Here is a 13688-nt window from a genome sequence, read left to right as displayed (position 1 = left end):
TTTGAAGATTTTATATCAAGAGGTCATCTATTCTCAGTAAACATTTGTGACATATTCAAATCCAGAACTGGTTGCAAATTGGCTGAAGCAATCATTAACAAACTGTGACTTAGATCAATTGCACTTGTTTTGGATAAAAACAATGAAGAAAAGTTCACTTAAAAGTTCCAGTCAGAAGTGAAAACTTGAAGTTAAAGTAAAACTTGAGTTGTTAAGTAGTTCCATCAAAACATCGCTCAGTTTCTTTTTTTTTCCATTTTTAATATAATTCAATTGTCAATATAATTTCATTTACTATGTCCCAGCTCTCCCAGCCCTCCCCAAAATCTGTGAGTTCACATATTCAGGTGATCCATAGGTTTCATTATACTCTCAGAATGAACTCTCTTTGAACTTAGAAGATGAGGTCTCTTGGTTGACAACTATTGGATTTGGTTCACATTCTGACAAAGTATGGTCTGTAGATCCCTTGAATAATGATGATGATTAGTCTGAAGAGGGATAAAGTGCCTACAGTTCCTTTGTGGTTGGATGAGCAACATCCATCTGATGCTCCTTGTGTGCAAGCACCTATTCTGTTAACACTCATTTTCCACACCTCCTGCCCATGAACGAAATGTCTTAATTGTCATGAATGGTGATAGCAATACTTATATATAACCTGCTGTGAAGGATCACACTGTTTCTTCTGTATAATTTGGGTGTAAATAAGGAACCAAACAATTGTTAACTTAGGAAGCCAGACTTCAGCTTTCCCCTCACAGTAACTCTGCTGGCACAGGTTTTGCAGAGGGGTGGATTCATAGCTTAATAGAACAGTATAGAAGTCAGTAATTTTTCTTCAAACGTGCCCTGACAGTCCTGACTCTGTGCTCAGCTTTCCAATGTGATTATGAATATCTCAGTGACGTTATGACATGTTCAAATCCAGAGCTGGTTACAAATTGTCTGAAACAATCATTAGCAAACTGTGACCCACAGTTAGATGATATGACTAGACCACATAGTTGCACCGTTGTAGCTTATAGATAGTACTTTATTAACCATGGATCGCCTCACTATCTGATAATAGTGATACTTGCTCTGGTGTCTAACTTGAAATCTGTAAGATGGCCATGGATATAAATGCCAGCTTGCTCGATCTCTTACTTCCCTTAGGAGTACTTGCATGTTTTTCTTTTCAATATCATCAACTTGTTTGTATGAGTAGATATTTGATTCATTTTTTTTAACACCCGTCCCCATTTTCAAAAAGTGGTCAGATAAAGCACTCACTTTAATATAAAACAAAGACCTATGGATGCTGGAAATCTGAAACAAGAATAGGAATTGAGAGAGAAACTCTGTGGAGATATGTTGCCAGCCCTGTTGAGTTTCTGTAGCAATTTCTGTTTTTGTTTCACTCACTTTAATAGTTGGGCACTGCCTGTGCCTGTGAGGTTTCTTTGCTCTAAACTTCTTGTACTTGTTTCTCATGTGTGACCTTTGTGGTTTTGTACTTTAAGAACTGAATGTATTTCACTAATCTCTGTGCTAAGGTTGATCATTCCCCTTTAGAACTGAACTATGCAGCTTCTGTACTTCTGTTTCATTCACCATCTAAATGGTTTTAGAAACATTAACTATACATTAAATCAAGGCAGAACAACTTTGAAAGTTATTCTTTCAGAATTATTCTGATTCATGAGAAATGTTGTATTCAAGATGTCCGTTTTTGCATTCCAAATAAACCTTCCATTCGATATTTTTCTGAAGACATCTTCCAAACATGATTACTCATTCTCTTTGACAAAACACTTTTTATTTAATATTAATAATAGTGTTGATGCTCCATACTACAATACTAGAAGGGTCATCTGAATTTTCTGCCAAAATAGAGGATTTCTGTCTTGTCCAGTTAAAATGTAGGATTCCTACTTTTTAAGGCTAAATGGAATATTCCAGCTTTTAAAACCTAAAGCAGATGATTTCTGCTTTTTTTGTAGCTTTCCTGTTTGTGACCTAAATTAATGATTCCTGTTTCCTTATCAAGTTTACTGAATTAATTTTACTGTCTTTGGCTTTAATAAATGATGCTTGCTTGAATCAGGGTGTTAATAAATTATTTCCACTCTTCAAGGCTTTTAAAGATCAATTCTGGTTCCTTAACATACTTTCTCTGGATGATTTCTGATCTCTGCAGTTCTGATAATAATCCTTGTTTCATTTCTTTCATTTCTTTCCTGGGTGATTCCCACTCCTTGTCGATTAAATAGACGTTTGCTGCCTTAAACACGATTTTAGTGAACCATCTTCTGGCTTTTCTGAGGGCTTAACAGAGTCTCCAAACTTCTTGTTTTAGATCAGGATTGCTTTTTCTGTAGCTTTCCTGTTTGTGACCTAAATTACAGCTAACAAGCTCCTTTGCTGCATTAATTCTGGCTTCATGACATTCTGGAATTTGTGACCTTTGTTTAATTTGCCTTTGGTGGTCCTTGATATCCCTTGCTGAAGCCATAGTTCATACTTCTCACTGAATATGGCAGTGATTCTTGGTCTGAGCAGCAAACATTTCCTTAATTTCTGTTTTCATAGCCTGCAATACCATGGCATTTTCAAAAGGTTTTCACTCTTCCACCAGAGCCTTCGATGTGCATTCACTTTCTGATGAACTCGACTTGGGATTGCTTCTAAGGATTAACGTCACACATTTCAAATTTATCTATTGTGCAGTATCTAATTCTCCTTCGCCAGTGAGTTTCTAACTCTTCTACTGTAATGCATCCCTTACCAGGTCTGAAATACTTTTACCATTGACTCTAGATTCTTTCTCATTGAATCATTTCTCAAGGGTTTCTTCTGTGAGCTGTTTACTATCTGCATGAACATGTGACAGAAGACCAAGTCCGATATTTCCTCAGGCTTTCACCACTGCCACCACGTTTCATGTGAAATTAAATTAAATTTGCACTTCGCTATGCAGTAAGTTTGCTGCCATTACTATGATAATATTGGAACTCAACTAGCACCGCCTGCCCTTTCCCTTCAAGAAACATCCATCCTGAATTGGATCCATATCCATGATCACTGGGTCAAAATTTTGAAAATCAGTTTCTAACAACAACTGAGGGTCTCCCTATACCTGAAGACTACAATGTTCAAGTTGGCTACTCATCACCAACTTCTCCAGCGTCATTAGGAATGGAGCATTTGACTGCTCCAGCAATGCCCATGTCCAGCTTCCTAGTTGATTTAAAAGAGGCTCCTTCACTGAACAAGAAATAATTTATGGCACGTTAATAACTATTTACATGTTATATTGATAGATATAGTCATAGAGACTAGATATTAGGTCTGATTTCTTTGAGATTATAAATTGTTCTGTAAAGGCTGATGGAGAGTTCTGTAAAGTTGACTCTAAGAGAATGCTTTATCCCGGAGGAGAGAAAAACCCAATGTCTGGAGTGGGCAGTTATTATTTAACAATTCTGATCAGAGAAATCCTGATAGCTCTCCCTCTCCTTTTCTACTAATTTCTGAACTGTGCCCTTCAACAGGGATTAAGTTTCCATTTATAAACTTGAGATCAAATGCTTGTTAATAAACACACCTAAAAAGAGCTCCTCATGAATTTTACAGTGGGACCAAATCTTGCTCAAATTGGATACAAGTCATCATGTGCTAAATGTATCTATTTTGTGCTTGTTTTATGCTTGGAGTGCACCATACATATATCCCAACGAAACTAAGAGAAATGGAATTACAATAATGAGAACTAAACAGTGAGGACTCATGCTTAACTCCTATCCTTGGTAAATGAGGCAAAAAAAATCCAAGTTTGCATTCACATTAATATTCAGAATCCTTAATTAAATACATTTTGACAGTAGTACACGTCTTGAGAATTAAACAGATACAAGGAAGAGTAAACATATGAGAGAGCTATTTGGTTGCTACTGCATTGTAAATGGAAATGGACAAAACAGGGAAATAATGGCAGGTGCAAGAGGAAATAATATACATATTTTTAAAAAATAGTATATGTAATAGTCAACTAAACACATATTTCCTTATTCTATTGTATCACGATTCCTTTTGCAAAGATATAATTTAAAGAAATACCTTTAGAATAATAAGAATAACGATGAACATTTTTTTTTCCCATTTCCAGAGACACTTTAATTAGCTGGAATTAATTATTCAGAACAGTGTGAAGCCATTGGAATTATATCAATACATTAATTCTTGTCCTCTATACATAAATATTCAAGCAAGGTCTTCCCCACAGGATTCAGGTCTTAGCCTCATCAGAAAGCGATGTGAGAAGATGAGACCCAAAACATCAGGTTTCAACATGATTATCAAATATTCCCAATGTTAAAGCTAGGTTTTAAAAAAAAGAGATTTTGTGCCATAAATACTTAGTTCAACCCATCTATATATTAATCTGACTGGCGCTTGAGACACACTACATTAAAAATATTTTTTCTATCTATCCAGTAAGTTAAAGAATTATAGGTCACAATAGGTTATTGAATAACTGGCCTTTCACATCAGTTAAATGCATGTTTGGACAAGTGAAATAAATCACTTGTGCACTCCAAGCAAAGGGTTCAAACACTAATAGAACTGTTAGAACTCATACACGGAATGCTATGAAGTGGAAAGACTTGAGTTATGCTTGTGATTTCTCGAAAGCAAAGTCAGGAACATTTTGTATGATTGGTGGCTTGTGTTTGATTTTTTTTGCAGGGTGGATGGATTGGCTTAAATGATGTTCTGGGCAGGAAATGGGCAAGAAGCATGGTGTTAGGTGGTAAGAGTGCTAGCAGAAATGGATGGTTTAGGAGCGGGTGATATTAGTAAGTTGAGAGCATATAGTCCTCACTGTATGCTGAAAATAAAGAACTCCTGCTGCAAATATATCCTTTCATTCATCATCTTTATCCATGTGTTGGATAATCCTCTTTAACTGACATCAATGGTAATGCTCCCCATTGAATATAAAGTTATGCAAGAAGCAGTGCAGCATCTTAACTCTGCTTTACAGTCTTGTCTCAGGCTGCACCATAGGGAATTTGTGATCCTTAAATTGGCCTGGGTAAAAGAATAGCTATCTTCAGGTACTGCCCATTAGCTGTTCTGGTCGAGGCATCACTGTTGTTGAATCTAATATCACAGTATCTATTACTGACTTAGAAGATGGAATAGAAAGCCAAATATCTAGGTTTTGCTGATGACACAAAGTTAAGCAGGCATTGTTAGTAGTACAAATAGAAGCATAAATTTGAAAAGACATATTAATAGATGAAGTGAGTGGGTAACACATTTACAAATGGATTTTGACAAAAGCAGGTCCATCCACTTTGAGAAAAAAAAGCAAATTCTAAATCATGTGAAGAGGTTCAAGGAGATTTGAAGATCCATTTACAGATTGTTAAAATTGCCATGAATATGGAGGGAAAAATTAAAAAGTCTAATATTATACTGAACCTCATATCCAAAGGACTGGACTTGTAGAAGTTTAACTGTGTGGTCTTGGGCAGACCCACATCTGGAGTACTGATAGTATTCGTGATATCTTTGGAAGCTTAACCTGAGAGGCAGGCAAGCATGGATTCATTTGGATGGTATCTGGACTCCGAGGATTATAATTACAAGGACAGATTAAACAGTCTAGGTCTTTATTCCAAGAATGTAGAAATATAAGGGACAATGTGATGGAAGTTTTATGGTATTAATGAAAACAAAAAGTGTAGGTAAAGAAAATTTATTTCTGTTAGATGGGCAGTCAGAAAAGCAATGTAGCCTAAAAATTACAGCCTGACCTCTTAGGAATGAAATTAGGAAATATTTCTTTGTGGAATAGATCGTAGACATAATTCACCTTTCAGCATGTTTAAGAGAGATTGATAGATTAGTGATTACCAGTGGTGTACAAGGTTATGGTTTACAAACAAAATTTTGTCTTTATTCATTCATAGGGAGGGGTGTTGCTGTCCAGGCCAGTATTGATTACTCATCCCTAACCACAATGCTGTTAGGATAGGAGCTTGGAACATAGGAACGGAGGAGGCCATTTAGCCCATCATGCCTGCATGGACCAAACACTTCTGTGCTTTCATCTATCCCATCCTCACATTTCTGTACGCCATTGGTAATCTGAAATCTATCAATCTCTATCTTAAATATACTTAAAAACTGAGCTTCCACAGCCATCTTTGTTAGAGAATTTCAAAGATTCACAATTGTTTGAATCAAAGTTTCTCTCAACCTTGGAGCTAAGTGGCTTCCCTCGTATTTTTAAATTGCATCCCCTGATTTTGGAATTCTCACCATTTACCTGCATTTATTGTGTAGCAGTATTGTTTGGATCTTTTTGTTTAAGATTCCCTACAGTATGGAAACAGGCCCTTCAGCCCAACAAGTCCACACTGACCCTCCAAAGAGTAACCCACCAAGATCCATTCCTCTACCCTATAGTTACCCCTGACTAATGCATCTAACACTACTGACAATTTAGCATGGCCAAATCACGTGACCTGCACATCTTTGGATTGTGGGAGGAAACTGGAGCACCTGGAGGAAACCCACGCAGAATTTGCAAACTCCATACAGACAGTCGCCTGAGACTGGGTCCCTGGTGCTGTGAGGCAGCAGTGCTAACAACTGAGTCACCATGCTGCCCGTTCCAATGAGAGCACCTCTCATTTCTTGAATTCTACTGAGTTCCAGGACAGTGCTGACAGTAAGACACATTGGTATATTTCCAAGTCAGAATGAAGTGTGACTTGAAGTGGAACTTGCAGTGAGAGTATTCCCATGCTACCCATGGCCTTCTAATTGGTAGAAGTCATGGGTTGCTGTCAGAGGAGTTTAAGGAATTATTGCAGTGTATCTTATTGATGGAATGTACTACTCCATTGAGTGTTGATGGTAAAGGGAATGAATATAAAGGGCATTGGATGGGGTGCCAAAAATATGGCCTGCTTCATTCTAGATGGCATCTATAATGATAAATGGTTCTAGATGATGTCATTAGTCATGTTGTTGGAGTTGCACTTCCCCAGATAAGTGAAGAGTATTCTATTTCGCTCCAGATTTATGACTTTTTGACGAAGGGCTGAGTTTGGGGAGACAGGAAATGGGTTACTCATCATAGAATTCCTAGCCTCTAGCATGCTCAAAGGAATGGCTGACCAACTAAATACACATTTTGGTTCTGTGTTCACAAATGAGAACATATCAGAAATGTTGGGGAACAAGTGTTCTAGCGAGACGGAGACAATCCATATTAGTTAGGAAACGGCGTTGGGAAATCGATGATAATGAAAGCCGATAAACCCCCAGGCCTTGATAAACTACATCTCAGAGTACATAAGGAAGTGGCCCTGGAAATAGTGGATGCATTAGCTAATATAATCCCCTTATTTAAGGGAGGCAATGAGAAAGCTAGGAATTATATACCCCAGTCAGCCTGAATCAGTAGTTGAGGAAAATGCTAGAGTCCATTACAGAAGAATTAATAGTTAAGCATTTGGCAAAAAGTAGCAGGATTGGACAAAGTCAGCATGGATGAATGAAAAGGCAATTATGCTTGACAAACCTACTAGAATTCTTTAGGATGTAATTAACAGACATGGTGAAGTTGAGCTAATGGATGGGGTTTATTTGGACTTTCAGAAGACTACAAAGTTGCACATAAAAACTAGCGTGTAAAATTAAAGTGAATTGGATTGGATGCAGCAGATTGACATGGTCAGAACACTAGTTTGCAGACAGGAAAAAAAAGAGTAGGAATAAACAGGTCATTTTTCTGAATGGCAGACAATAATTGGTGGGGTACGACAGGAATCAGTTTTGATCCCCAGCTTTTCACAATATGTATTAGTGACTTGGATGAGGGAACCAAATATAATGTGCAGATAATGCAAAGCTGGGTGCTTCAGTATGATTTGTATAAGCCACGTAAGCAGGCAACTGCATGGCAGATGCAGTATAATGTGAATAAATGTGAGACTATCCACTTTGTTGGCAAAAACAGGAAGGTAGATTATCTGAGTTGGCTGAATAGCTAGAGAGAAGAATATACAACATGACCTGGGTGTCATTGCACAGCAGTCACTTAAGTTTAACATGCAAGTGAGCTGGCAGTAAAGAAGACAAATGGTATGCTGGCCTTCACTGTGAAAAATTTCAGTACAGGAGCAATGTCGTCTTTGGCCTTGGTGAGGTCCGCAGGTTGGTGTCCTGTTTCCCTGACGAAGAGGAGACCACATCAGGTGCGACAAATACAGTAGAAGACATTTGTTGAGGCACAGGTAAATTTCTGTTGGATGTGTAAGGGTCCTTTGGGGCCTTGGACGGAGGTAAGGGGGAGGTGTGGGTGCAAGTTTTGCACTTCTTGTGGTGGCAGGGAAATCCCAGATGGCCTCCTTCTTGAAAGACTACCATTCTCCCTCCCACCTGGTTGATGATGCCCTCCAGTGCATCTCCTCCACTTCCTTTACCACTCCTCCCAATGCAACAAGGACAACAGCCGCCACCTCCCCCCCCCCCCCCCCCCCCCCCCCCCCCCGGTCCTCACCTTCCACTCCACCAACCTGAGTATACATCGCATTATCTTCAATCATGTCTGCCACTGACAGACCCAATCATTAGGGATATCTTTCCTTCCCCGCCCCTATCAGCATTCTAGAGAGACCATTCTGTCACTCACTCTCTTGTCAGATCCACTCTCTTCACTAGCCCTCACCCCACTCCCAGCACCTTGCCCTGCCACCACAGGAAGTACAAAACCTGAACCAACACCACCCCCTTCAACTCCATCCAAGGCCTCAAAGAATCCTTCCACATCCAACAGAAATTTACCTACTACCACAAATGTCATCTACTGTATCCGTTGCACCTGATTTGGTCTCCGCTACACTGGGGAGTCAGGACACCAACTTGCAGATCATTTCAGAGAACATCTCTGGGACACCCACACCAACCAGTCCCACCGTCCCATGACTTCAACTCCCCCTCCACTCCATCAAGGACATGCAAGTCCTGGGCGTCTTCCATCGTCAAACCCTAACTACCCAACACCTGGAGGAAGAACACTTCATTTTATGCATTGGGACCCTGTAAACCCACTGAATTAATGTGGATTTCACCAATTTCCTCATTTCTCCTCCCCTCAGTTTATCCCAGGCCCAAGCCTCCGACTCGGCATTGTCTTCTTGACCTGTCCATTGTCTTTCCCATCTATCCGCTCCACCCTAAACATCAATCTATCACCTTCTCCCCCACCTTCATCTACCTATTGCATTCTCAGCTATCTTCCCTCAACCTCACCTGCCCTTCCATTTATCTCTCAGCCTCTATGGCCCACAAGCCTCATTCCTGATGAAGGGCTTATGCCCGAAATGTCAATTCTCCTGCTCCTCAGACACTGTCTGATCTGCTGTGCTTTTCCAGCACCATATATTGATACAGTCTAACTGAATTACTAAGGTGTGGAGAATAGTGCTGAACATTGTGAAAATATCAGAGAATACCCCCATAGCTGACCTACATTCAAAGGAAAGCCATCAATAAAGCAACTGAAGATGGTTACACCCAAGACATGACCCTGAGGCCTTCCTGCAGTAATGTCCTGAAGTAATGAGCTGAAGATGGTGGCCCAGTATCAGCCCTACCCAGGTTTTACTGTTTTTACATTTTGAGCCCCTGCCATCTCAGTGCTTCATTCAAATACTGACTCATTGGCCAAAGAGAGTGGAAATGGCAGTTAAGTTACCAGAAGGTTTCCTTGCTGGTGTTTATTCTTGACACCACAAGACTTGGTAGGGTCCAGAGTCAATGTTGAGCACTACCAGGCCAATTCCCTCCAATTGTGTCTCACAGCAACCACGTCTAGAGTGATGATGAGGGTCATGTATGGGACACTGTCTTATTCCATGAGTATGATTATATTAGGCAGTTGCTTGACCAGTCTGTGGGGTAAGTGTGAGTTGGCACAAGCCTCCAGATGGAGAAGGGCTTGGCAGTATTTTCAGTGCACAGCACTGTATTTTCCAGAGTTGTTTCTGGTATCAATCGTGATGGTCTGTTTGGTTTAATTCCTTTCTTTAAGAGTTAAGAGTCAGCTACATAGTCACGGACCTGGACGCAGGCACTTTATGGCTGATTTCACTTATGAACAGATGGGTTTTTACGATCAGTAACAATTGTAATGTTGCTATTAGGTTAACTTTTAATTACAGACTTTATTGAATTCAGGTTTCACTATCTGTCATGGTGGGATTCGAACCCATGTCCCCACAACATTTACCTGGGGCCTGAGGTCACTAGTCCAGTAACATCATCAATGCCCCACTCCCTCTCCCCACTGAATGCCATGGAAAAGATTAAAGGCACTAAATGGCTAACTTCTGTTCTTACATTTTGCAGATAAACTTGCATTGACAAAAGTAATGTTAATCTCTACAAAAATTAACATTTGGTAGTAGAATACAACATATCAGAGTGATTACTTTCATGGCAAATATAAACTACAGAAAAACATTTGAAGGAAGTACTTTCAAATTAAACTATTCATCTTAATAAATTTTATTGACATTATATTTTTGATTTCTCCCGTGTTTACCAGGTCATGAGATCATTCCTTCATTAGTGTTTCCCTCCTCCCCAATGACTCATACTGGCCAGAAGGCATAGGTTCAAGTTCCACCTGCTCCAAAGGTATGTTAAATCATGATTAAAAAATATCTATGCCAACTTTCCAGGGAAAGGTAGGCAAACAGGCATGTCAGGTCTTTCTGACATTTTTATTGAATTTTTATTTGATCCACAAATAATTTTCTAACTTACTTAATTTCTTTCTCAACTTTCATGTGCCCATTGATTGCTAAGACCAATTCAATGACATAGTGGTCCTGAAATCTTTAGAGACTGTACATTTGTATGGACTCACTCAGCAGCAGAGGAATGATGGAATGGACTCAATTTTAGGAACAGCTCATTTGCATGGCTGGGATGAGGCTGATAAAATGGTGGCCTGTAATGAACATCCAATCTTACGTCATTATCACATCTTTCAACTGCTCTACTGTTGCTGAATAATGAGACTACTTATTCAACATGAATATTGCATAAGTATAAATTTCTTCAAATAAAATAGTTGAAGAAAATTGAGGCCATCCTTTTGGTCCATGCTCCAAATACCCTTTACTAGTTGCTGATGTTATCCTTCTCCCTGGCAACATTATGCAATTAAGACAGTGTGTTCGGAACCATGGATCCATATTTGACCCAGAGATGAGCTTCTTACCTTATATATACAGGTACCATTAAACTGAAATCTTTCTATTTCGGTAACATGGCCTAACTTTCCATTTCTGTAAAATTGACTGACTTTGTCCTCATCTTCATCTACTGATGCCAGCTGCTGGTCTAGCAACGTTTTCATTCTTAAATCCCTCCATGGATTTCTTCTCATTATTTTTGTCATCTCCCCTATTCCCACACCTTCGAGAAATCTGCACTTCTCTAATTCTAGCTATTTAAGAATTTCCTATTTGAATTGCTCCAGCTATATAGCGAAGGAAGCACAGTCACTATAACCCTTTACCTCAATATCTTCAATTACTAATTTAAGTTACTTCTTAAAATTCATATTTTGACAAAGCTTTTGACTATCTGACCTAATATGTGACTCAATGTCATATCCTCTTGTGAAGCACTTCAGTACATTTTATTCAATTAAAGGGGCTATATTAAAATACATTGTTGCTGCTGTAATATAATTGATATGGATTGAACTGATATAGTTTTTCTGAAGCAAATCACATTCTTTAACAAATTTCCAATCAAAAAGAGATCAGATAGCAATATATTGGATCATTGAAGAAATGCAGAAAATGTTTACATAAATCTCTGATCTCACAGAAAGATCTTTTCCTAATTCCATCTAAACTCACCTTTCTGTTTACGGACAAAAATGGTGTGGTTAAGTAAATTAAAATAAGTTAAATCATGTTGACAGATCTACTGAGAAACATTCACATTGAGCATTTATATAAACTTTGAAAGATCTTTTACATATTTTTGAATGAATGAATCAATTCAAATGAACAGTTACATCTATAAACACTTACATTCTGCAAAATGAACTTAATGGTAACATTATGAAAAATTTACAAACATGAGGTTTTTTAAGATTGTTACTTCTGGGGAATAGCTCTTTTCTATAAAATGAAGAATATAATGTGACCCTTTCTAAAGTCTATCTCAGTGACCTGACTGTTAAAAGATTAAAGGAAGTATTGACTGTTTAGCTAGAAAGAGGGTACAAGGTATTCATACCCAAAGACAATTATGTTGACAATGGAGAAACTGATAGCCACCAAAGTCCCAAGAAGTTTTTGAAGATATCAAGTTGTAAATAGTTATGCTTTACACTGTCTATTTACTTCCAATATGAAAGACAGCTGATTTTTCAAGGCTGGCCGTTAGCATTTCTACACAAATACAATGCTCAGGCCCCTTGATTAGCAATCGAGAGAACCAGGCCACCCTTCTGAGGAGATGGGTTCAAATCTCACCATGGCAACTGGCAGAATTTAAATTCAATAATAAATTCAGTTGATAAAAAAATCTGGAATTGAAAGCTTGTTTCAACGATGACATCTACTGAATGATTCTCAATGTACGTGTGAACCAGTGTGGTTTACTATTCTCCTTCGGGAAGGGAAACTGCCATTCTAACCTGGTCAGCTTACATGTGAATTTAGACACACAGCAATGCAGTTGATACTCTGAGGAAAATTCAAGGTGTACCAACAAATAATCACCCTCGCCAAAAATACCCACGTTCCATGAACAAAAATGTAAAATAGGATTTGTTTTATCATGGCTTTGACAGGGCAAGAGTTTCTAAAGTGTCCTAAAACTTTCAGATATAGCAGACTGCTGACGAGAGAGCAACTGGAGGCCAAATGTCTCAATGGATAGCTGCAAGGGGTATGCGGATAAAAGCTTGCACTTGGTTTAAAGATCAAATTTGTGCGGATATAAAATGAACTGGAATATTCACTGAATTTTCATGAGGAGGGAAATAATCAAGAAAAACTTTACAGTAAAAGACGGTTCACGTTACCAGTCTAGCAACGGATAGGAATGGAAGTAAATCCATAGGAACTAAGCATTGCTTTGGGCTATGTCAAAGAAATTCAAATGACTACTTAAGGGGCAGTTTAAAGTATAAACATGAAGTGGCTTTTCACTTACATTAAAAGCGAAACAGTAAAATTCTCTTCTATTGATAAAAAATATCAGTTAGTGGTTAGACAATAGTGCTTTTAGTCTCTATTTTACAGAAAATGTCTTAAAAGCTATAATCTTGTTACGTCATTCTTTCTTTTACAGTAAACAGTCTGCACAGGGATTGTAACAATAATGATCACTTACCCATAAAGGGCACACAGAGGCCTCTTGGTTCCAGATTTGGGCCTGTAAGGCTTAGGTTCACCAGCCATATTGATATCTGAAAGAAAGGATACTGGTCAACTTAATACCCACATGGTGCACTCAATATACATGTTAAACCCTGCATGTACTATGTCATGATTCCAGTTGATATAACGCTGGACAGGTCAGACTGTGCTGTGATACCGACTTAATAGTTTTATTTTTCAATTTAATTGCCATAAGAGGTCAGTCAC

The 13688-nt window shown here is 38.5% G+C and overlaps 1 protein-coding gene across 2 annotated transcripts in view; it reads right to left on the bottom strand.

Moving 5' to 3' along the window:
- Positions 1-13688, bottom strand: part of LOC132815447 (RNA-binding Raly-like protein) — a 495989-nt gene that overhangs the window by 251808 nt on the left and 230493 nt on the right. For both annotated transcript variants that reach the window (XM_060824394.1, XM_060824395.1), the window contains exon 2: positions 13435-13510. In XM_060824394.1, coding sequence (XP_060680377.1) covers positions 13435-13510 — 76 coding nt within the window. The remainder of the gene's footprint in view (positions 1-13434; positions 13511-13688) is intronic.

This window comes from Hemiscyllium ocellatum, chromosome 4 (assembly GCF_020745735.1).
Source record: "Hemiscyllium ocellatum isolate sHemOce1 chromosome 4, sHemOce1.pat.X.cur, whole genome shotgun sequence".
Lineage (NCBI taxonomy): Eukaryota > Metazoa > Chordata > Chondrichthyes > Orectolobiformes > Hemiscylliidae > Hemiscyllium > Hemiscyllium ocellatum.
This window is presented reverse-complemented; position numbering and strand designations above follow the sequence as displayed.